A 26,741-nucleotide genomic window follows, 5' to 3' on the forward strand; every position below is an offset into this window, starting at 1 on the left:
GCTAACAGAAAACTGTGAAAATTCCCCTTATCTATTAACATCTTGCTAGCAAAGCCAATTTTGCAGTGGTATCCCATCCAACTGGATTCTATTAACATAGTATATTTTGGCTCCAGCCAAGTGTTATCACAAGGTAGAGTACAGAGATAAATAAACAAAAGAAAGATTTGCAAGGAGAAAGGTTTAATGATTCTTTGAAAATCTCTTCAAAAATCACTTTGCCTAATAGCACATCTGTGAGGAATAACAGACCTCACCATATGTGATCTGTTCCTCCCTGATTTCTTTAAGTTAGACTTTAGATAAACCATAAGTAAGATGCTTGCTTGTATCATGGAAATCTATATAGAGTTCTTCAGTTTTGCTCAATATCTGCTGTTCTTAAACATACTTCTGAGGCTGCTTTCACTGTGAGTATGTGTATGGATGTAGATCACTTTTAATGAAAGAGAAAAAAAATCATTAGAAATTACATGACAGCCAAACAGAACTGTTCCTAAACAGAATCTTGATCAATGTTTTCCTAGAGAGGCCAATGGCTTTTTTCATCCCTTGAAAGACATTTTTTGTTTCTTCTTTGAAAATACATGTTCTTACATCGTTAGGGAAACAGCCAGCAAATTAGTATCAGCCTCAGCCTGCTATGAATCAAATAACTTTAACTTCAGCAGAAGGTACTCAAGGCTTCCTAGAGTTGCTCTGCATCTTGCAAGTTCAAGCCCTATAKCATTAATGTAATGGAAAAATTAGAATTGGGAAGGCAAGTCTACTTGGCTATGTGCTACCAGCTGGTAGCCTGGAGGGAACTGTGCATGACAAATTCAGGATTTAAAGCCTGAGAGAGAGATTTTTAAAGTGGCAGCATCCTGTTCTTCTGTGGTAAATTAATAAGAATTGGAATTGTGTGACATGTACAGACCATTAAATGTGAGCATGATTTTAGTAAGCAGGCCTCCAGAACTGTAAAAAGGGAGGCAGGGCAGAGAGCCCTCCTTTACAAAGCTGCTGGGATACATCTTCTCGGGCCGCACAAAGATAGGAAGGAGCAACATGCTGAAACAGTTTCTTACCATTGCCAGTGGAACAATTCCAACAAGATCCTTTTGGCAGATGAAGATTTCAGACAAAGTTATGTCTGTTGTCCCCTTCCGAGGGTATTCCACCTGCCAGGTGATGGGCTGCGTTCCAGAAAGGCTGCTGAAACTGGCTATTTCAAAGTTCATCTGCACGACCTCATRGAATAAGCCGTTACTTCTGCAAAGAGCAAAACAGGGAAAGGGAAGAGCTATTACTTTCACTGAAGAAGGCAAATGAAGTGAATCATGTTAGCTACTTGAAAATGCAGCTATTTACATGCAGATATAAAACAAGGCCTTTTCTAATCTACAACTTTTCTTCAGAGTAGACAATCTGGAGCTGACTCAAAATGAGTCAGCTGCTCTAACTATGAACATTATGTGAAGGGATAAAATCCAGAATAATGTGTCTGATGAAAGTGAAGTATATTTTACTCAAGTACTAAGTTTTTTATGATTTTGCAAGTATGATTCAATATTACAACAAGAAGGACTTGACCCTGATTGGCCGGAGTCATGTCCAGTGCAGCTCATAAAGTTAGAAGAGGCCAGAATTAGTGTAGCAAAAAACACAGTACGATTCATTGTATAAATCCAACATCAGAGCTGTATAAACCCTTAGCAATGAAACTCAATGTAACTTAAGTTCATATATGCAGCTCAGAAGCCTTTCAAAAATCTAACACGCTTAAGTGGCAAAATGACAAGATTAGTCAAGACTTAGAAGTACCCTCTGGAAATTAAAAACCCATGCAACTGAAACCAAATAGAAAGAAAAAGGTAAAATATACTATGAAGTCAGGAGGGCTAAGATAATTTGAATAACAAATAGGAAAAGACAGGCTAAAATTCTCCTCCTTCACGTTAAATTTCTTTCACTTTATCAGAAACAAAAAATGTATGAAAGAAATTTGTTGGACTATCTGTTGGTTTTCTTAAAAAAATAAGACATATACGACAAATTATTTGAATTAGAAAGTATCCATTAACTTTTCTGGTGTTTTCCAAATGTTCTTCCACAGTGCAGAAAGTCCTGATATTTCACAATGTATTCCTTCAAACTAACCATACTCTGTAATAATTTTAAAATGAAAAGAAAGACAGGCATCTGCCTAGCATCAGTAACTCAGTTTTAGCTTCATCCAGCTTTCGATCCATTCACCAAACAACAGCTTCAATTATCCTTTTTGTTAAATATACAATACACAAAGGTCCATTTCTGAGAAAATCCATTAAGAATTGATCACATCAAGCACTTATATTCTCAATTGCTATACTTTCTTTTTACCTCTTGAACAGAAACCACTATTTTTTATTACCTAAGACATATTTTGTGCCTTACTGCATGATTGCTTTAAAAGTAAATGCATTTCCCTGATAATTATTACTTTGATCATGGATTTCCATTTGGACAGCTTACTCAGAAAAGTCTTAATAGACCCAAATGCTTTAAATTTATTTCCTTGCTGTTTTCCTATAGTGTCAAAAGAGAGATTTTCTAACACTTGTGTGATAGTGGTCCAGGTTCTTCCATGCATTTGAAGAGTGATTTTGTGTAGCAATGTGATAGACAGATTTGGCAATTCATAATTCAGGATCAGCCTACTCCCATTCGAAGAGTTCCTACTAAATGAATCTTACTGCTTGTAAATACAAGGCAACTGTGGTAACTGTACTTCTTTCTGGGACATTCAAAAATGACTACATACTGGATTGAACTTTGCAATTTGTTTGAAAGCATGATTATATGCAAAGATACCTGAATCACCTGAGCCACAATGTTCATTTAGCTGTTAAAGACACCATTATGCCTTAGATTGCTGATACCTGAAAGGCCACTATTTTCACTGTTTCCAGGTCTGATGCTTAGTAACTGACAGAGGAAGAGTTTTTACATGTGATTGACTATCTCAGTGCTTTCACTTATGTTAAACAGAGAATAAATTTTTGCACACATCAAAGCTGTTATAAGAGATAATATATGTCAGGAAAGCTTCCCTTGATCAGGAAGTCAGAGCACTTCTCTAAATAGCCTCTGAGCAGATGTGAAATGTGTAGTTTTACAACACCAAAAGCCCAGCAACACCACTGGTACGATCAGAGAGCTTCAGGTGGGAAGCAGTAGGTGGAAATTGCTCCTTTCCAGGCAGCCCTTGCTTCCCGACGCAGCCTTACRTGATGGCCGATCATGGCCTGCTGGCTCCTAGCTCTTGACGGAGCACACTCAATTTTCCCTGGTGCTTCAGACAATTTCTAAGAGCAGCCTTCAGAGGAGCTCTGTTCCCTATTTGCCCATATCACAAATCTGCGCATGGTTTTGGGATACCCCGAAGGAAATCTTTGGGCTTCCCATTTTTATAGAACACTTAATGGCATGTTAAACTGCAGAACGGACAACTCAGCCTTCTACAGCTGGCCATCTTTAGGTATCCATACACCCTTGTCACGACGTCTGATGAGTGACAACAGACAACATGAGGGGACCAGATCTTTTCTATGTGATTCCCAATGTCTCCTGCAGCACAGGCAGATGCTAGACGTATGCAGCATGAACCTTGGCTCAGGCTGGTTACAGTTAGCATGCACCCATGCAGACCCATTTGAAAAATGCTCCAATGATCATATTAGAGGCAGGGACTGGTCAGCTGTCTGCGTAGACACAATGTCTTCAAGCTATTGTCTCAGTATGTTTATTCCGTATCTCACATGTATACTTAYATATTCTGCAGTTTATGAGTCAAGAGATCCTACTCTTACTCCATCCTAACAATATTTAGAGGACTCTAGTACATCTTTTGGATTTGTATTTTGAGGCCATGATGCATAATGATTTTAATTAATACGATCAAAGAAAACAGCAGATTTTTTTATTTAGCATGAACACTCATATCTGCAGTGCTATAGGACAAAGTGCACARCCATAACATAAACTGCCTCAGATGGCAATTGCCTCAGTCGCACTCTGTGCAGTCTTATCTGCACTAGAACCACAAGCAACAGTCTAAATCTCTAAGAAATATTGAACTCTACCATAAACAAGTATGACAAAAATTGTCTTCCTTCCTCTCCAGTGTAGAATTTTAAGAATCACTCTTGCACCAGTGACAGTTGCATCTGCCACCTTGAGATCCTCCAGGACCAAAACGAGGGACTTACTGTCCATGCTCTATTTATACACCATCTGCTGCTGTAGTGGGGTCTGAGGGCCACAGGCTCCCTCACGTCCCTCCCSTTCCAGCAGAAACACAGCTACCTCAGTTTTGCACACAAGGAACGGCAGAGAGGCTGTGYGACACGCACAAGGTCACCGGAAGGACCCGCACAAGGAACTGACCTGCGCTTTTCCACATCTCTTGCTAAGCACTGGATCAKGATTTTGATACCCCTGGAAATGGAGTGGGCTGTTCTCTAAAGCATTGCTAAAATGCTGCTTCTGTAAAACACACGACATACAGTACCCCAGATCTGTGTGGTACACGACGGAGGTTTTACTGGCAGTTTAGGATGACCTGCATAATTATTTCAACATCTCTGTTTGTGCATCCATCTCCTTCTCATAGCAGTAAAACATCTGTACGGTGCCACACGACCATCAGTTTCCTCCTCCTCTCTTCATACAGAGGAAACAGAGAGATGATCAACAGCTGGGAAGGCATCCACTTGAAAAAAAATACGCCTTCCGAGATGGGTAATGGCTGAGAAAAAAACTTCTCGTGAAGCACATTTAATGTTCAGAGCTTGTTCACTGACTGAAACAGMAATTCCTTAATATCTAACATTTAGAACTGCTCAACAGCCAGAACAGCAAGTAATTATAAAACTTTTCTGAAGTACACAGCACRTAGTGATTACAAATGAGGCTTCGTGAAGGCAGGGCTCCTCAGGAACTGCTCTGAGGTGAATGGATGAGTCTAATTTGATTGAATTGAGAGCTCCCCTGAGCCAGTTCACTCTGCGGCTTTATCCTGATTTCCAAATATATTAATCACGCAGGGCTAGATCGGACCCACGAGGGAGCGAGTCCCCCTTTGATGTGCTAAGGGCCCGCGCCGGCTCCGYGTCCGGGCGGCCCGGCGGAAGCGAGGTGCAGCCGCCCCAGCGAGCCCGAGCGGCGGCCGGACCCGCGCYGGGCCCCGGCCAGCGCGGAGCCACTTGAGAGAGAAGGTGCAGCGGAAATTCGCTGTTAATGGAAAGATAATGAAAAATGCACAAACGGCAACAYAGAGGCGACGTAGGGAGAAACTGTGCTGACCAGCCCCCGCCAGCTCCGGGGACAGAATACACACTTTGGGGATCAGCTAGTGCTCATTTAACCGAGATTCTCCATTTTAGGGTATTTTTTGAGTACGTTATTAGCCATGCCTTAGGAACAATTTATTGATCATTCAAACCTCCAGTGCCTGGAGATACACTTCCCCTCAGCAGGGAGACTGGTTTTGCGTGCACTCCTAAGATCGGCTGTATCAGAAGCTGTATTTAATCCGCTCTTTAACGGGGTGATTTTACAACACTGTATCATGCACACCCGACCCAGCCATAAGCCCATGGCTGCATTCCCAGCGTGGGTAACACCGCAGGGCTGCACCGCCAAACAGATTCAGTCTCTCTGCACCGGCCTAGCGTAGAGCAGCGCGTAGCGGCCCAGTGCGGAAGAGGCGGCACCGGCCGCGCGTGGGCCGGGCGCAGCAGAGCCCCAGCGCGGGCACCCCAGGACCCGCGCCGCACAGGCGCGCAGCGAGGAAGGGCGGGTAATACTAAGGGTAAGGCAGGGTAGAGACCTCAGCTGATGCAAGATCCATAAACGAACAGAAATCTTTGTTGAACGCCTGCCTACAAGTGCGGACCAGGAGTCTCTGATGAGAGATTTCCAAGTGTTGCGTTATTATTATAAGTAATAGAGGAGTTTCAGCTCTTAAATGACTGAATCTTAGAGCTGCTACAGGCTAAATCAATAATTTCGATTTAGTACAGTGGCCTTCAGAAGAGAAATTTAAAAAACTTAGATGTAAAGCATTTTAAGTCAGCCTTTACTCCAACAGATTTTTACAGAAATTCCCTGTAGGACCAAGAATACTCTGACCTGTTGAAAATATAGCAACCCTTTTCCTCTTTAACGCTATCCAGTTTGATAGCGACATATTAACACAACATCAGCAGTTACTAAATGACATAAAAATTGCAAGGAGTACAAACCCCCTATTTTCCCTCRTTTACATTGCACTTCTTACACTTTACTGAAATCAGTGTGATGAAGTATGTTACTACCATGTACTAAGACAAACTCTCAAAGGCCAGTGGTCAAACTAGGTCCCAGAATGATCTGTATTTCAGTCTATTTAAGCTTCTACACCAATTCCTCTTCCCATTTCATATCAGGCCATGGTGGGATACAAGATTCTCCTCCTATTACTGCTATTTTCAATTTCCTACTCCTCTTGCACCTTCTCCTAACTATAACTGACAGTTGGGCTACCTGCAGTGGACTCACCTTAGTAGTAAAATGAATCACAGCAATTTAAGCAAAATTAACAAAACACAAAGATTTGAGTCTGATCTGAGAAGTGACTGATGATGACTTTAAAGATAATGAAATGAGGCAGGTAGCTCTGYACTAAAACATATCAATTTGCTTGTGCTGTTAGCACCCAGCACTAACAAGAGGTGGGTAATTAGCAACCCAGGTTGCTTTCMATCAGTCACCTATGAGCGAAATGCTCTAACACCCACGACCATTYCCTTGAGCCATCCATTTCCCTTTTGGAAGGCTTGATCAACAAATGAAGTACAAATACTAGATATCAATTTCTTTCAGCAGGTACTTAATAAGAGCTGTAAGAAAGGTAATCCCTAAGCAAAACTATAGAAAGCACATGGTAATTAAAGAAGAATGCCAACTGCTAGAAACAAAATGCAGTTTAAATTTCTTATTTTGCAATATTAGCCTAGCTTTCATCTTTAAACCATAAAATCCAGCAGAGGGGAAAGAAAAGGATGAGCTATTTCGGCAATTAACATATAGGGAGGACATAATTTCATGGAAAACTGCCACATTGAAAGTATTATGAAGGTCTTTAAAGAAAATATTCAAAATATAACTCAGCAAACTCTTGAGCAACTTAACTTAATATATGTGAATATCCTTAAARAGACAATATTATCCTGTACTTGATTTCTTCATAAAGCCCAGATGAAGAGCTGGATTAGTTAATAAGGTTTCTTAGCTTTCTTGTCATAAACTGTGATATAAAACATAGCCTTTTGATTAAGGTATTGGACTGAGACAGGAAATTTCATTTCACTTCCCAGCTCTTCCACAGCATCCTTGAATGACCTCAGGCAAGGCACTAAGATACAGATCCTTACTGCTAGCATAAAATCAATAGGAATTAGGCATCATGGAGCTTAAAAAAAAAATGGCATCTGTCTGCCCCTTTAGGCACCTGGATACAGTATCTTTAAAACTCTGGTCCTGAGGGCCATGATCTCATCTGGGTTCAATTATATTCAATGCTGGAAAGAGGCAGAAGACCACTCATATGGCCCAACCACTGCATTATGCTGAGAGCTCCCACATGCTAGGGAAATTCTTAAATGGCTAAATATGCACAGTCTGGGTGGCAAAAGATAGCTAGAGCCCGGGATGATGTCTTTTTATGTTTCCCATTTGAACAATGAGAACAATGATTGTTTTCATCTCGTCTTAAAACAATAATCAAATGTAGGTGGTATCTACCTGACTTTCTCTTTACAAGCCTTGCCCACTGATGCCAATCTCAACTAGCGATGCTAACTGCTATCCTAGAGCAAACAGCTCTAGGACAGACAGAAATCTGAATGAGAGATTCCCTACTGGAGGTAGACCTGTCTAGGATCATAATAACCTACCCATTCCTTCCTTCTATGCAGAGCATTTTCTTAAGAGTCACTAATCACCAATAAATGCTGCAGCCAAGATAGCAGGCTTATTAGTCTTCTCTGATACTACCATCACATCCAGCCAGGTAGATGAGATTGATTGTCCTTTCTCCCAAAGGAAAAAAGTGTGTGATTCTCAGCCTCAGACTGGTACCATTATGAAAAGGCTACACGCACATCCCAACAGTGAGCTATCATCATGTCCCATTTTTATTTCGTTTTCCATGCAGTTTGTGCAAGATACTACTCTGCAAGTGTCTTTGTATAATTTCAGATAACAAAATACATTGGCAGATTTCTCAAAATATAAACTTTCTCAGTGATTCATCATCTCTTCCTTCCTCTGAGAAGGGCATTTACTACTTAGTATTCATTCCGTGCTGGAATTTTTCCAGAGCCACTACAAGTAAGCAGCATTTTCCTCTTTTGGAGATAGCAAATGTTTAAGCACTGAAAATCTTCCAAGTGACATCACTGAAAAGGAGACCCTGAGCAGAGATTGTCACAGCCACTCACTCCAAACCCAGTGCTTTCAAAAAAAAATTTTTTTAATTTGAAAATGTCAATGGAAAAAGGAAGTTGGAACCATTCCAATCAGCATTAGATTATATAGCTGTTTCACCCTGCTAAAAGCAGCAAGATGAGATCAGATTAAACACGCAAAAGCATATTTTACCATTCACTTTTAATTGCTTAGTTCAGTAGTTTGGGAGCAGCTGCTGAAATGCATTCAGAGACTGGAGAACACCTTTGAAAAAGCAGACTGTTTAAAGGTTTTTGCTGATTACAAATATCTTGCGTGTGTGTGCTTTATTCCATTTTTAAGGAACAGCGCAGCTGGAATTGATACAGAAAAAGGTACACCATGTTCTAAATCCATGGATGGCTTGGATGAACTCTGCCTTCTCTTTCAGTCCTGCTCGTGTCTGCCATTCATGCCAAGTCCTACCTGCGGATGCTACAGTGCAGCATGATTCAGAGACAGATCACCTATTTCTTCTGCATGCAACTTCAGGTGCCTAACTGGTATGTCCTGGAAGGGCATCGAAAAATCAAGGTACCCCAAATTAGCTATCAGTTTTTGAAAATAAGATCAACAAATGGCACAGAGATGTAGGAGAGTCTGATTACTGGATTAATCCCAAATAGGCTACTCTTTCCAGTGAACGTGCGTCAGTTGTTGCGGATATTAACAATTGATTTCTTTAATAACCAGTTACTAATACTGGACTGCATCCAGGCATTTGTGGTCTAATTCCTCCCTCAAATGACACACTGACAGAGAAAGAGATGCAGTCTAAGTGCTGACTGCTATGTACGACATCCCTCCAGGTATTGCTCATGTGGATTTAAGTGATAAAAGGCATTAGCATCTGTTTTTCAACGAACTGCACATACAACTGCATTATGAATCAGGTGGCTACACAAATCACATTTATTTATATGCAGCTGCGTATGTAAATCAGATATGTGATATGCACATTTCACTTACAAGGCAAGTGTGTTCAGATTCCAAGTCACATGGTTTTTACTGCTGTTTTTCTTTTTTTCTTTCCCCCCCTTTTTTTTTTTTTTTTTTTTTTTTTTTTTCTCCTAGCATATCTGCTGTTGGGCAGTGTTTGAAGCTTGAAAAATATTTGGGCATATAGTTCCTCATTCCACTGGCTACCTGCACCTGCCTCCTGGAAAAACACTTAGAAAGCTGAATATCCACTAGGCATGTAAAGCTGATAGAACGTTTGCATTTCATACAGGCAACTGATGTAAATAAAGCATACACCTAAAGACATACTAAAGGAAAACAACATATGACTGTTGAATATCAAGGAGAAAAATACTCAAGGCAAAATAAGTAAGTTTTTCAAACTTTCTGGCCATGAACACTTCACAGGGCATTGGAATGTAAAGCCTGTGGGTGACATTGCCATGCCCTGTCCTGCATTGCACTGGAGTATGAGTGCAGCTTCTCTAATTCAAGTGCACAAAGAAAGCAAAGGGTTTTTTTAAGATCAGAAGCACTGATGTTACAACTGCTTGGTGGCAGCTCTCCGAAGGGATATCCAATTTAGCTGAAGAGCTTTTCTAGGTGTCTGTGAAGCTGCCTGAATAGAGAGTAAAAGATCTTGGAATGAGCTGCATCCTTTGAGAAAAAAGCGCAACAGCTGCAATTTTGTCACAGAACAAACTCAGTTTGTGTGGAGTCCCTTAGACTAGAAGCTGCAGGGAACTCAATAATACTCTGTACAACCCAGACTTAGAAAATATCATTCCAGGGAAGGTGGAGAAGTAGTTTGATTCTAGAGAATAAATATATTTTTGCAAGCTTCACTAAGGTGGAATCTGCAGCAGGAATATTTTCATTTTCTCCAATCTCAGGCTACATCTCAGACCATATTCTCTGTATTGATATTTGTATAATATGATATCTTATTCAAATATTTCCGATTCTTTTCTTGTAAATTCTCTTTTATGTTTAAGCTGCTCATGCATTCTTTATCATGCTACAGTAAAATATGATTGGGGTTAACTAGACATATCAAACTAGTCCAAAGAAAAAATAATTTGAGCAGTGATAATAGGATAAATACTGAACTCAGCTCTACTGGTGTAAATCAAGCGGAACTTCACTTGAATGCAAGAAATGACATCGATGAAAATTGATAGTAGAGTAGTGTCAGGCATAGTGGCCTAATTCTGATCTAGTGATTCCTTGCAGGTATATTTATACTTTAGGGCACTGCCCTAAATAACAGAAAAGACTGGTTCACCTTGAATACGTACRTCCAAAAGTTATCACCACAATGATGAGTAGCAGTGCTTTGCTCTCTCGCAATCTCTGTAAACTCCTGCAATTATGTAGCATGATCTTGCAAGGTCAGGCTTGCAAAGGAATGTTTTACCATCTCTTGGCATAGCTTTGCTGCAGTGCATCGCGAGTTTATAGTACAAAACTGTGACAAGCACTGTAAAACCGAGGCTATGCATGGAAGAGTGTGAAGGACAGGAGAGCAGGGGGAGCTCTGAAAGCATTCCTCACACAACACTTCCCATCCTCTATTCACTGTCTGGGCATCAGGCTGGCCCTTGCATGGTGACCATAGGAAAAAAAGTGTATAAATCTAGGAAGAATAYGCATTTAGTATCTTTCAATGTACATTATGTATGCAGTTCACCAAATCTGTCCTTGGAAAGATATGAAAGAAAGAAATCATCCCAAAACCAGGAAAAGGCAGAATGAGGTGCACACTGACATGGTAATCAGAGAACTCCCCTGACCTTGGGGTAAAGGGGAAGACAGTGCCACTGAAAGACCAGGCAGCATCCAGGTACTCCATCATAAGGAACAAAGTTTCCTAAAGTAAGACAGCAGCAATCGACATAAGACAGCAAAAAAGAGTTTTAGCTCTTTATCTCTTTCTTTCCTCTGAAGGAGTAGAGAGGGAAAGGAAGCCACAGGAGCCATCTCAGACAAAGAACCTCCTTTTTGAGTTGATACTGAAAAATTCTATTTTACCCTAAAAGTAAAATTCAGTAAAATTATTTTAATGGTGTATTTTGCAATTTTATCTTTTTGTAACTTTGTGCCATTATTTAAAATTCAAGTTTTTAAATAAAAGTGTTAAAAGCCTAACTCTTAACTAGTAGCAGAGCCGTCTCTGAGTGACCTGACCTTCAGAAAGGGAATCCTTTTTCATCTACGTGGATCTCCTTAAACCAAAGTGCTGGGATAGAAACAAGTTCCTAATTCCTCCTTAGGATAAGCTCAGGATAACAGCACCTCATCCTTAGCTGCATGACTGAGTGGCAGTCAAGGCAAGAAGTCTTCTCCAGGGAGCTGGCATGACTGACAAGCTGCTCTGGAAATACATCACAAGGAAGTGGAGAGCACATATGAATCATGAATGGATTGATGGAATTTGTCACGTATGTAATTCAGGATTAGTAAGGTGATGATTTGAAGATTCGTCTCAAAATGTTCTCCTACATAAACAGATAAATAAGGCCATACAGGTAGCACTGACCACTACTGGTGCACCACCACCTGGRTGGAACACGCAGGAGATGCTCGCTCACAGCCTGGGGTACCCCCACTTGGGAAAAGGCTGGACTCTAGTGACAATTACATCTGGTGCAAAAATGCCAATAGCATCTGTCGGGATGCTTTATTTCACTCCCCCTTCCTCCTTCTTCCCCCTCTTTTCCCCCCTCTCTTTTTTCTGCACATTTAAAACATAAATGTGTGATAGAGAGAGCTGATGGCAGTGAAGATCCTGCGTAAGTTAGACAACGATGTGACCGACTTCCACGGTCAGTGGTTAGAAACCAGCTCTTATTCAAATTTACAAAAATCATGGGCCTCAGGGCTTTCAGCATCTGCAGCTCCAGAAATTTAATGGAGAAATCTTTATTTTACAGTTCATAAAGTAAAGCTTTACAATACAGCCTTCCTAAAACCACCCACAGTGCTCTTTCATTGTAAACTTAAAAAGAAGCTTATTACAAACTGGACCAACATAAATATCAGAGGCAGATCCATTAGATTTCACAATACAGTTATTTGGTGGCTAACTCAACTAGTTCACCTCTTTTGTTTGAGGATAATAAAATGAAAAACGTCCCCATGACATTTAATGGCAGAAATGTCATTGCTGAAATGCCTATGATGTGTAATTAACTTTTTTAAAGTCATTTAAAAGGATACTGTCAGAGCTGATAGATTTGAGATTACACCAACTATCTATGTTTGGATTTCTCCATATTTCAGCATCTCCCTAGTAAGTTYACCCTTTCACTTCTGGATAGTCGTRTWTTTCTTTCCCCTGATATCTCCTGTACTGAAAGTACAATATGTTTCTACCAATGACTTCTCCTCCACAGGAACATTCTGATGTACTGCTACAGTTACAATCATCACAGTTGTAATCAAAAAGTTCTTTTTTTTTTAACGTTCTGCTTTCCTCAAGCAAGTTGTATTTTTCTCCACAAAAAACACTTGTGTTTGGAGCAAAGAAAGTGTACTGCGGGGCAAAAGCATTTTGGTCTTAGAGCGGAGCTAAAAATGGAAGAGTAGAAAAGTCATTCTCTATTATTGGTTGTTGTGGAAACAACAACATTGTCACCAGCAGGATGGAGACTTCAGGTTTGGAGTCAGCATTTTTGCATGGAGAAGAAAAGTCCTGGATCTTTGTTTCTTGGCAGTCCCATCTGACAGTGCTGCTTAATAGAAAGAAAAAGGACAGAAATACAGAATATATCTGCTATGGTAGTGGAACTGGCTCTAAACTAAATGTTCATCAAAGTTTCTAGGAGTTGCCAGCTACTTTTTAAAGATGTCATTGGACAACAACTGAATAYTTGTATTTGCAGCTAAAATGTTTCTTCTAAGAGCTGAAAGCGGACATCAGTTTTCAGGCATAGTGCAGACATTTCTGTCTGCCTGTCAGGCACATGAAGAGCAATGTGTCCTCAATATTTCAAGAAGACAAATGAAGGAGACACRATCCTAATGTTAAATGGCCTGTGAGAGAAGCAAGTGCCTACTCTACTGACAAAACACTTACAGATAAACTCAAAGAACAACTTTCAAGCAATGACTGACATCTCTGGATCTGTTCGTATCTGTATTGTCCCTACAGAGCCTCAATTAGAAAGCAGTTAAGTCCAATCTGTTGCCAGATTTCAGTTTCAAATTTGTTAAATCAGTCCCTGATTCAAAGCAAGAACATATTTCCTTATTACAATGGATTTGGATGAGGTTTTTAAGAGATGTCATGATTTACAGAGATAACTTTTCATCACTAGGAAAAAAATTTGCATCTGAACTTGACCCTTAGGAAGAGCATAGGACGGCCAGAGGGAATCATATGTGCAAGGTATCAGAATACTCTTTAAACAATAGCGAGCTTTTTATTAAAGAAAGTAATAAACAAGAGCGTAGCACAAAATCTCTCTATGCACCATATAGCTACATATTTATCTARCAGCCCAGAGCGAAGAGAATCTACCATGATTTTTTTCCAGGAAAACATTACTGCCTTTTTATATCCCTTTTGTTATGCTTTTTGGCAAGAGGTGAAATATTCTATGCAATCATATAAATGACATTAAGAGGACACTGTCAAGAAGGAGGAAAAATCATTTGAAAAAACAAGCTTTCCTTTTGATATTGAAATTTGAAGCAGTATTAGTCACCATTCCTGCTCTTTGCTGACTTTCTACACTTCACTTGAGCAGACAGGTGGAATTCGACTGATGGAAATCCAGTTTTCCAAATCTCTGAAGTAACAGAAACGTCTGTATGTGTGCAGGGAGAGATGATGGGAAGCCCATGTGAGATGAGAAAGAGTACAAAGAAGCAGGCACGGTTCAGGCACTGCAGCTGGGACACCACCATTCCACGCGAAAGCATGAGCTGTTATCAGCAGGCTGGTAGGAGCACCGTTCTGCGAGGCGAACTGCCGCTGCCTCACTCGAACCAGGTGGATCAAGCAGGACAAGTTAGCTYCACTTCAAAACTAAAATTCAGTTATCTTCTCGTTACGTGAGAAAAGCGTAGGAAAAACGGAGAGGTTGGATCATACAGGGAAATCAGAAGGGGGTACCATACCAGACTTACAACCCTCTTCTTCTGGAAGGTACCCGAGGGCAGCGATTCAGCGTGGTGACATCTGCAGGGCTGACAACGCCCTGYGCTCAGATTTTTGCTGGTTTCGAAGGGTGAAGCCTACGTTCAAAGAACTGACTGYGTCCCACCATGAGCCTGATACGGTGCAGGTGGTCGGTACTGGTGTGGATTGCATACACAGAGGTTTCCTTCATTCCTTAAACATGATTTAATTTGGGTCTGTAGTAACGACTTGCTAGCGGTGCTTCAACAAAATCTTTAGCTCTCAAATCCTACTGATTTGTCTGCCAGGCCACATCTCTGGGCCTGATTCGGCCCTTGGTAACCCTGTCTCAAAGACTTCTGCAAGAAGCAAAAGCTTCCTGCCAGCAGATGCTTTAAAAATTACCAGTGTCACTAACAACTCCTTCCTCAGACTCGTGCCAGAGGATCCGGCCTCCCRCGCGGGAGCAAGCGCCGTCCGGCAGGCTCCCACGCTGCGCACCCGCCGCGAGCCGYGCTGCCTCGTCCGGCCACGCTGCCAAGAGGAGGCAATTCGASCACATTTACACCTTCGCCTACGTCTTAAAGAAAACTTGTTACACTTGTTAATTGCTCTTCAGTGTGAACGCAGGCAGAATATTGACTCCACATGTGTGCCAATGTCGGGTAAGAGACGATTCTCAAAGACAACCGTTAGACTTCTATCAGCACGAGCTGTGCTGTGCTCCAGTTTGAACTGCCAGTGGGAAAACGCAGCCAGGCCACATGCGAGGAACACCCGAGAGCACTGGCATGGATTCTGATTTGACAAAACAGGCTTGCAGGAGCAACGCTGAAAAAAAGCTTTGGGAGGGGGAAAGATGACAGCCAAGCACTGACTGGGTGGTCTGAAATTAAGAGCATGAATATAAAGAAGTTTGCACCTTCCAGCCTCTTCCCAGCTACAGATACTTAATGTAGTTTGATTTTCCTGGGGTAGGRATCTGTCAGATGCATCCCCTTCAGAAGAAGATTATAAAAGAAGAGAATCATGGACACATTATTATTCCCCTCAGCACGCAGCACTTTTCCTTTAAGTACAGAAACTGCAGTATGCAGGAAATGATCCATCTTTTAAAATTTGTGTCAACATCTCTCAAAACTCTTGGAGCTGCAAAGGGAACACTGCTAACCATTCTCATGTGTCTGAAAAATCAGTGCAATGACAACACTGGAATATATTACACGTGACACTGCTCCTGACCTTACTTTCACTCAAGTCAACTGGTGTTCAGCTTTTGATTTCAATGGGAAGAGGGCCACAGTTTCATTGGCATCTTCCTTGTACCTACAGGCCCTCTCCCAAGCAGTAGCACCTGCTTAGAGAAGCCCGGGCATGCGTTAGGGATTTTTTGATTCCCAAGGCAAACCAAGAGATGGCCTTTCTGACCAGCAGAGAGCCACTTCCAGGCTGGTGTTGACTATTCTACCAAGCGTAATGCTCTGCTCCCCAAGGTGACCTGGCTGCTCTACAGGTAGGAGGTGGGTTTTCCTTTCGTGGTCCATCTCTTCCCCCAGATTCAATGAACAGGGCTCACCAGCTGATTCTCCTCTGCTCTGTACCTTCGTCAGAATTCCCGTCTTTGACAAGATATATGCTTTATTAGAGTTACTGGGCAGAGTATTCAGCCTAGGGCTGTGAGGGGAAGGACAATCAAACAGTAACACTTTCCTTGTGCAGCTATTATTTCAACAAAATAGGGTCCCAAAAGGTATATGCTGACTGGTACCACGCCTGGCCATGGAAAGTAAAAACTTCCACGTCTGAACTTTCTGGTCACAAACCAGGAAAATAGTTCAGGTCACCTAAAATACCTTAATCAATGTGATGTCTTGATATCGCAACAAAAAAGTAGCGAGTGTTGCAGGGTCAATGAAATTCAGGCTAAAATTACTGAACAAATGCCTTCAATTGTAGATATTTTAAATTCTGGCTAATGCAGAGACAAAATCTCTTTAGAGTAATCTGCATTAAGAGTTGAATTTCCAGAGGTGTTCAACTCTGCTACCCTGCTAAGGGAACAGTGTTAAGCCAACATAATGGATACAGAACTGTCAAATACATGTTATGAATTGCTGCAAATATCTTACTGTTACTGACTGCAGAGTGTACACTTTGTATCAGGAGGAATGAGACTAACATATTCTGGATGGGATAAGTCTTCTGAGTCTGTTACATACTCTGGACATGCTCATGTCTACATGCCATTTAACCTAAATGATTTTTGAAAATGGACAAATATGTTATTAAGGATTTTCAGCAGCATTAACAATTCTTTCAAGATTTACATTTCACCATCAAATTAGTTTTTATTTCTACAGTTAGGATAATTGTGCTGTCCAGTTACTTCTATGAAGAGATTTGGCATTTATGAGCAATTTATAGGTTTTCTCAAAGCAGATGGAACATTTTGAATACACAAATTACAGGAATGTGGAGTTCCAAATACTCAAAAATAAAGACAAAATTGTGTCTAGGGAAGGAAGAAGTGGTCTGGGCTATTGGAGAACATCTCTTCATCCTCAGTAGATGTCAAGTAGCATACACTGACAGTATTTCCCAACATTAGTGCATTTAGATTTGATTCCTCTCGCTGATGATGTGGTTCATGGAATGAGAATGTCTTGGTGAAATGGACAAAGAAAGGGAAGAGAAAAACAGAGAACATCTTAGCTGGCCATATTAAATTAATGTTCTTTACTTCCACATTATTCCTATGCCCGTAGACAAAAAAATGGTTTCTGGAATTACTGATGTCCTTTACTGGCAAGCACAAAAATGTCTGTGACAAGCTAAAAAACTGAGAAAATTGAACTTACGAATGAAATGCTGAGTGTGTTTGTGTGCACACAGTGGGTGATAATAGAGACACAAACAACATGTTGGACAGGCAGAGTTTGTCAAGCTTAAGTTACATCTGCTTTCCTTCCCTATGCTCCTTCTTAACCTATGCATTAGATTTGCATTATTCTTACCTAGCCAACATCTACTGCCAAGCCTCTTTGATACTTAACCACACCAGCTCGGCCCATTCCTTGCGGAGGAACATTACTGAAGGGGTTTCAGATCAAATCTTCTATTTACAGATAAATTCTTCTTGTTCACCTGCTGTCCCCTCTCTCTTGCTCTACTTCAAAGCTCTGGTGACTGATTCTGGGTTAAATGGCAGGAATCTCAGCTAGCTYTGTGCTGTTGGCTCATGAACACACCACGTGCTCTAGTGTTAAGTCTGTGTCAAAGCCCTTTCTGGGGTCATGGACTAACTGTATGATCTCACACCAGTCATTTGTCTTGCCTGCCCTTCTATTATGCCTGTCAGAGAATTGGTTCAACAGAAGAAACGCAAGAGCTCCTTAAATATCTATTGAGACATCGGAGTTGAACTTTTTGGGTGAAGAAGCTATAAAAAAATGACTCTGCAGTGAACTTTGAAGTATCAATTTGTTAAAGAGGCAGATATTCCTTTCCTGAACAATGCTTTTTGTGGTGTGAAGCCTTGCAAAGGGGAAATGATGAGTATTTAGAAGCACTTTCAAAAGTATTCATGAAGGAGTGGGTGATAAGAAATGTTTCAAAAATCATTAAGACTGCCTAAATATCTGTTCTCTACCAAGTCCAAGCTACAGCTTAAACCCTGGCAATATATTTATTAAGATTCYTGTCCCCGGCTGCACTTCCTGACATTTATGCCAAAACAAAATTCTGTAAAAGGTCATAACGGGACTCAAGTGTTATTAAGTGTATGAATGAGCAAACAAAACAAGTGACCTTCATTCACAGTTGCCCGTTCCTTCTGTGAACCCGCAAACAATAGATCCTGACCACTTCCTCAGAGGCAAAGAAATATCCATCTTGGATGAAATCATCCACATGTAGACAGTCAGCAGAAGCTGTAAATGCCCCTAAAGTACTTCAAAGCGAAACTGAATTATGGCTTAAGACTCTTTGCAACTATTATGTTTTCCTTCCTTTTACAATTTCCCACTGAATACTGGCACACCTTTGTGCTAAGTGCTGGGTATTATGTACTTTCACATATTAGGAGACCTTCTGGACCACAGAGAGAAAGCAAAACAATAAAAGAACAAAACAAAGTTTATTCGTCCCATTTATAAATGGAGTAATGAGGCACCGAGAGAATAGAGTGACTTGTCCCAGATCACGCTGACTATCTGCAGCAGTCAGACACTCTCACTTCAGTGCCCGAGCTTCAAGGACTGCCCTTCCTCCCGCGCCGCTCAGCAGCGTTTGCAGAGGTACCAYAGGAAGCCAGGGGGTGAGGTGGGAACTGTAGCTCCACCTTCTAGAGCCCCATCTAGCTGGTTTTGTTGCAAGACTATCCTTGCACTTCCTTTTCCATGAATACATTTCATTTCATTTATCCCACAGTACTACTCAGACTTTTGGGGACCTTCATAATACTCCACTAAAAGCTCCCAACAGCAGCCAGAATTGCTTTTACTACTGTTTAACACAGTATTGAATTTAAATGGCTAATGTACATGCTCCTCTCCCCCACACATGAAACACAAACTGCTGCAGAACAAAACTTTAATTTATCAAATTAAAATGTACTATACATGAATTTATTGTATTACTGCTCATAAATGTTTTTATGCATTTGATTTTTTTGTCTTTTATGTTTTTGGCAATAGATGGAAAGCAATCAAGGTTCCATCTGAAGCAGCCGTGTAAGCAATTCTCACTTAACAGAAGACAATGAAAAATTAATCTAAACTGAGTGTAACTAAGTTTTCATAGAAACAACAAAACCACTCAGACATTATCATCTTCAACAGATGTTTACTGTCTTCATTTACAAAATTACCTGTCAAATTTTACTATTTCCTCCAGGAAAAAAAAAAAAAAAAAAAAAAAAAAAAAAACAAAAAAAAAAAAAAAAAAAAAAAAAAGCACCTACCTCAACTGTCTCACTGAATTAATAAAATGTTCTGTGTATAACAGGGATATTACAGATCCCTTTCTTGCAATCATAACACTTAGCAGGAACGATTAAGGTGAAGTAACATTCAGCGTTCTCCTGTGGGTTTCAATTTTACCCTTTTAACTACAGGAAAAAAGTTCAAACAAGCCTGGTTGGTAAAAGCCTGGATATTTTCCTCCTTCCCACTTACTCTCTGGAACATCTGCCCCTCTTTTAACAGGCAAAACAATATTTGTCATTTCTGGAAAGTTGTTTACTGCAAAACAATCACCATTTTCTTGATATAAAATGAAAACATTTGAAGGAACACCAAAAAGAGATAACAGCAGAATGGATTATTTTCTGGTGGAAAGCTTTATTGTCTGGGGATTCATCTCCCAGTATCAGTTTGCTTCAGTGATGAATTGCGTTTGAAGAATTTGGTTAGCTAGGAGAGCAAATGCAGCGGGTTAATGTCATGCGATGCACATGGTGGGAAGGCTGCCAAACAAACATCAGGATCAAGGGTTCAGGGAACACGCTGCCCAGTGCTCTGACTGCCTGGCACCAAAGCCAGCGGGGTACAGCTGACGCTCTGACGATCGCAGGCTTGCTTGCTTACCCGCGCAGCAAAGTCAGCAGCTTAATAGCTCAGGAAAGCGAGGACAACAGGAATAAGCAGACAAATCCAAAATGTCTGAATAAATTGTCCCCCACATGCACATTTCCCAGGCTGAATGCTCCAAAAGGCTGTCTCAAGGGCTGCTGCTCTGACTGCCTCCAGATTTAGGAGATCTGAAGGAGTTAATTGAAGGGCAGCTACAGCGAGTGGGATGCACAGCTCCTACTGACTTCCTTAATGGTGGTAAGATGTGCAAATCCTGTGCACTGTAGCTGAATTTAAATTACAATGATTACAAAATATAAAGCCTAAAAAAGAGGATTTACACATGAGCAGATTTAGCTGAGACAGACTCCCCCAAGACCTACATTTTGTTTACATGCAAAGTAGACTATGCCTCTTGAATGACTTTGAATCCTGATGATAATTATTTATATATTAATCCACACGCCTCACATGGCTCTGAACCATAGTTCCTGCTGCTAGATGCCTTAGGGAATATTTACTAGTTTTAGGCTCATTGCCGCATTCTGGCCATTGTCCAGCAAAGCACTTCCAACATGTAAACAGACCTGCTGCCCTCGGTAGGTCTGCTCACGTGATACGTCAGACCATAAGAACATGCTGCTTAAAAAATACATAACAATAACAACAAAAGCAATACTAATACCTTCCTCTTGTTGCTTTTGGACAGAGCTTTTTATTCACAGCTCTCAGGAACAGAGTACCATTATCCTATTTTATAAAATGCAAGCTAGGGAACAGAAAGAGGAGTGACTTGACCATGGTCATACAGAAGGCCATTGGAGAAATGACGACACAGACTACAAGCACATGGTTAAATTAAGTACTGCAGTTTCTGCAGAATTCTACCTACTCTGTAAGTGAGGCTTTGAGTACTTTGACATTGCTTTAAAGGCAAGCAGTGAGCTTAAATCAGGATCTAATATTTTGCCATCTACTATCTGGTTAGCCAATCCAGCTCCATCCTGTCCAGAAAGTGCAACTAATGTTTAACTCATGAAATCACAAAGCAAAGGCTTTTATATATTCCTGACCCAACTACAGGAATAAACTTGAACAGTCTCCATTGTTCTAAATTAACAATAATCAACAGGCAGTTAAAAAAAAATAAACGAAAAATATTCAGTACCACGTTTAAATAAAAAATTTTAGCTAAAAAGATTCTAAAATCTTAAAGCGAGAAATGTTTGTTTAGAAATAGTGATGCCATCAAGCCCTTTGAAAGGTATCTATCCATAGCCATACCCATACGGATTAGAAGTTCTCTGCTGATGCATATCTATCAAGCTGGGTCAAGCTGACTGGCGTGGAAAATATTTGTCAGGAAAAATTGGTACAAACTGTGTGCAAAATGAACTGGAGATAGACTGAGGCTATCATTCTGTCTGGCTTACTGGCATGGTACTGCAACAACCTTTGGGAACGTGTACTCAATGTCACCTGGATCCAGGAGTAAGACAGAGCTAGTACTGGCTGAAATTTGCCAACTGAATGTTTTTGTCATCAAAAAATGCTTTGGCACCACAACAGAATCATTTCTATCAAGCATTACGATTATGAAAATGCAATGTTCAATATTTAAAACAAAATAATATGGACTATTCCTAGATTTTACTGTCATTCTAGCCAAGGGAGGACACAGGGGAGCAGGGCCAGTAGTAAGTTAGTGCTCTTGATGCTCTGTGATCAACAAACTCCAAAGCTCAAACTGACTACTACTCAACAGCATCAAATTCCCTGACAATTTGAAAAGGAAGGCATGTGACATAATCTTGAAAAGTTCTGAAGACTCAGACTGTTGCAAATAAAAATGGTTATCCCCAGTGCTATGAAGGTAGGCCAGGGCCCTGAGAGCTCTCAGTAGGAGCCTCCTTTGGCCTTACACGGCCTGGAGGTGGCTGTTCAAACTCAGCGTTGTTTCCTTAGGCTAGGCACAAAATTAAAGCAAAGATGGATTTGCTGTGTCTGCTGTTTATTCAGCCCGGTTTCACATGTGGCAGTGAGGAAATGCTGAACTCCAGTTAAAACACGGATGTTTTTACCACTTGTCCTAAGCTAAACATCCAACCGACTTACTCTTATATCTCATCTATTCTTTAAGCTCAACAGTCTTCTGCCTTCTCTGTCATCAAGTCTAAAATACAATTCTCTTTTCTCAGTGCCGGGTTCGGTATCTGCCTTTCTTGGCTGTGTTCAATTTGAACAGCTTAACAGAAACAGCTTCCCCCACTACCCAAGCGCCTCGTGTTTTCAGTCTCTTGACTGGGTCCTCCCTGCCTCATTCTCACAATCCATAGACCAATTTGCAATAGGAGAAAACTATTACATATGCTACAAATTTCCATCAATTTTCTACCCCATTTAAAGAAATAATCTTAATTTTCAGGGTCTACTGTCAGATCTCCGGTGGAGAAAACAGGTGAATTTTCTAGAAGTACCTTAGTTCCACCTTCAAAAGTGACTGGGTAACCCCGGGGTTTTCAAAAGCACAAGCGTGCCTGAGTACAGTTGCTTTCAAATGTATCTGCCTTCTCTCAAGCAGTGGGAATTAGAGGCCTCAGTGCTTCTGAAAATCCCTGTAAGTGTTAAGCAGCTGAAATAGCTGCTCTTTAAAATCTAGATATTCCAAACTACACTCATCAAAGTATTTATGCATTGCTTCCCTTGGCACGGCAAAGCCTAAGTGAAACAGATGGCCAACTCAGGTTTCCAAAAGTGACTCAGATATTCAGGAACCCAACTCACAGTGGACGTCAATACCCGTTAATCTCCTAAATGTCAAATGGCACTTTTGAAAATAGCACTTTCTATTACCAACAAGGATCTGAAACTTTGTGCTTTTTAAATGTTTGCTTTGTACCCAGCAATACCCCAGACTCTACCTGTCTGTCTTTTCATGTTCAAAGGACAAGTGAATACTTCAGCAAAGCAGTCCCTTACAGGCAGGTCACCAGCAAACGCAGCACTATGGATTTCTTCTCGTAACGGGCATTTTTAGGCAACGATCTGAGGCTCCCTCCTGGATCCACCGTGACATACACCCCAGCTCTTCTACAGCACGACACTCCCAGGGCAGGGGCGGCTTTCTCATCGTGGCTATTTGGTGTCACAAAACATGACTCAGACAGGAGAGGTTGAAACACTAGGAATTAAAAACTTCTGGGTGCTATCCCAAAACACAGCACACTGGAGACAGTGCACTGGGTTTAAAGTGAATGTAATGGATAGAAGACGGTATTAACCATTTCCCCCTTCAGACACCACATACTCAGAGACTGGCATGGACCAAAGTCCAGCTTGTGACAAAGAGCTCCCATGCATCAGCCACTAGAGAATCTGGAAGTCCCCCTAGCAACTTCCAGTGCCTTCATGCTACAAATGAGTAATTAACCAAATCAATGTCCTCCCTAGGAACTGACCAAAACCGGAGGGAACTGAGTTCACTGCATTTGGTATTTTTAACCTAGAATGTCAAATAGACGAATAATGACTATTATCTCCAGTATATATCTTAGGGAGGTGTTTTCTATCATATCAGTAAGTCTAAGACAGAGTAAAAAGAAAGACGGACAGATGAGAGTGGAAAATGGTTTACAGAAGAGACTAGAGGGAAGCCAGTCCCACAAGACTTTGAAGGTTAACCTTATGTCCTTTAAGGAAGCTCTGGAAAAGCCTGCAAGTTCAGGATTTGCAAAAATAAGTTTTCAGATGTCATCATGGTTTATTTCAGTTTCAGTGGAAATAGATTTGGGTTTGGATATATACATTTCCTTGCAAAATGTCAAAATATTATCACTGACTTACAGCAACATAGAAACTCTCTGAGCCTGTTTCCATGGCCGAGCTTATAGGAATGCACGGAAGGAAGCCAGCACCGGAAACAGCACACAGCAAACTATGAAGTTCCATGTGCCGAAACTCTTTTTCGCTGTAGAGGATTATTGTCATTAAGCTACTCATAGCATGACAATAACTTAAGACTGTAGTCACTGAGTCAGAAGCATTAAGATTTGAGAAAGAGCAATACAGAGACGAGGAGGAGAGACACTGAAAGGCTCACAAAAACTACACTTGATTTTGATGAGACAAAGAGCTTTGAAAGGCTTGTGAGAGATTTGGCCTGGACAAGCTCCTCTTCGTTTCTATCCTACTCAAACTTAGGGAGTGCTTCTCCCTGCAGTCCCATCAAGCCTGCACATTTGGCAACCCAGCTAATCAGCCCCTCTGAATCCTTTTCTTCTTCAAATCCCCACTGCTGAGATGAGGTACATGAGGTCTGGTGACTTCAGAGCACAGTTCAATGCTGATCTGCAGAGCATCTTAGGCTTCTGAACTGTGAAAAAGCCTTGGGATATAAAGGTCCCAAGCTCTGTGCTCTTGGTGTTTAATGCATATTTTGCAGTGAGAAGCAAGTAATGCAGGCAGAGTGCAAACCAGCTCCCTGCGAGCTCTGTACCGGGTGTTGCAGAGCTGCATCCTCCTTGTCCTCCATCCCTCACAATCTTTCATTCTATTCCTCTTTCATATAGGTGTTTCCCCATGTGAGAATTTTTGGCTATTGGACTCCTATAATAAAACAGCACTTACCCAACAAGAAGGTGGAAAAAGGAAGATGTCTACAGGGAGCCCAGTTCTGTTTCACACACGTGCAATGAGAGCGCTACGCTGTAGGGGAGGGGAGACACCGGCGGCTCTGACCTCCCCTTGGCCGCCCCAAAGCCCAGATCAGGCTGTGGTCCTACAGCAACAAGTCAGTGACTACCCTCAGCAGCAGATAGCTCTTGAACCTCAGGGCCGTAACCCCCGCTATTCAATGCGTAGGAAAATCCCGTCTCTCTTGTCCTGCTAAAGGTGAAAACCCGACAGTGACGACAATATTAAAGCATTTATACACTTCCTGAATCTGTCTCCAGGGCATCTGGAATAGTTCGAATAAATATACTAAAAGCAGAATTCGACCTCAGACATTACTAATTCATTATATGTATCTATGTTTAAATAGCGGAGTTCTAAATCTTGTAGGGCACATACTTTAAAACCCTTATGTAAGGGATTTGCCTAAAAAGGAATCTTCACAATCTCTATAATACCGTCATTTGAACAAAAGATCTCTCTTTAAACTCTTTGAGAATACTCAGGATACTCACCAAATTATCTAATTCAATTGGCTCACGTGAGTAAAGCAGCATGCAACAATTCTCTTATTAAAAACTAAATCCCTCTATGAGAGGATTTATTATAAGAAAAAAATATATAGAAGAAAATAGATATATTAAATAAAAATGTAAGAAAATACAATAAAGGGAAAATATAATAAGAAAAAGAAACAATATTCTTAAATATAAGAAAAATGTCTCACACTGGCCTGAGATACTCAGCAGCCATTTATATTACAACGTGATGAAGTTTCCAATAATCAAAGTAATCTGAACAGTAAGTCATCCACCACAGTCCACAAAGATATGGCTTCAGAGTAAGCAGGCAGGATTAATGGTCCTGCTTTCTGGCAAAATGAGCTCAGGCTCATTTGGTATATATATGTGAATAATTTTACAGAACACAGAAAACAGCTATAACAGAGCTTGACAAATATTTCAGAGTCAACTATTTACTCCAAATAAGGCACAGTTTTTATCTTGACAGTGTCACTGAAACTAAGCCTCCCTCCCTTTCTATCTGAGGTACACAGGGAACTCAGCACTGGAGGTATGGAAAATATGATGTAGATAAATGCAAACGACTGACAGCATTTTAGCAGTTAAGGCATCTATCCATCCATCACGTGGGTTACCGCCAAACTGCCAGACCTGGAAGTGCTCCCTTGCTCACACGCCTGCGCACATCCACGTTGGGTCTATAAAACCCTTGCGCTCGAACGTCCTGGGTTCTGCTCTAAAGGGAAGTTGGTTCTGTGACTTTGGGCAACTTCTCCAATCTTATTATACATTTATACAGTGTTTCAGATCCACAACAAATCTCTGCTGATTTGCATCACTGAAGGATATGGGCATCAGATGATGTTTGATGACTACATGTTTCCTCTCACCTCAGCAATTCTATCAGCCCCAGGAATACTGAAAAGAGCAGGAGAGCTGCCTGTCAAAATAATTCATACAGTTTTGATTAACAGAACATGGCAACAATCCCCTTTTTGAATGGTTCTGGGAGTAATGTAGCGAATGCTGTGTTTCTAGCCAATTCTTAGTGATCAAGTCCCCTACACTTATCATCACGTTTCTAGGTTAACTATTCCAAAAAAGAGCATCACTGAGAATTGCTCTTATTTCCTAGGTATTTAAATACTATTCATCTGTAATGCATAGGAGTTTAGTAGCTCATTGTGAGGAGTTTATAAAGATATAACCAAACTGCAGAACTATGCAAGCATAGATAGCCAAACAGATAGGCAGCAATGAACAATATCTGGCTTTAAATATTCCCTTCCACTTAGCCTCATTAAATTTCTGAACATTTCTCAAGGCAAAAATTGAGAAATAGCATCTCCAAGTGGAGAGCCTCACCTTCCTATCGCA

At 40.9% G+C, this 26,741-nt stretch overlaps 1 protein-coding gene across 1 annotated transcript in view; it reads right to left on the reverse strand.

The window, feature by feature from the left end:
* TMEM132C (transmembrane protein 132C) overlaps nt 1-26,741 on the reverse strand; it is a 206,311-nt gene that overhangs the window by 51,887 nt on the left and 127,683 nt on the right. The window contains exon 4 of the mRNA XM_085321023.1: nt 1,071-1,254. Coding sequence (XP_085177149.1) covers nt 1,071-1,254 — 184 coding nt within the window. The remainder of the gene's footprint in view (nt 1-1,070; nt 1,255-26,741) is intronic.

The sequence above is a fragment of the Rhea americana genome, unplaced genomic scaffold (genome assembly GCF_003343005.1).
Source record: "Rhea americana isolate MKP2758 unplaced genomic scaffold, rheAme1 scaffold_68, whole genome shotgun sequence".
NCBI classification, from domain to species: Eukaryota; Metazoa; Chordata; class Aves; order Rheiformes; family Rheidae; genus Rhea; species Rhea americana.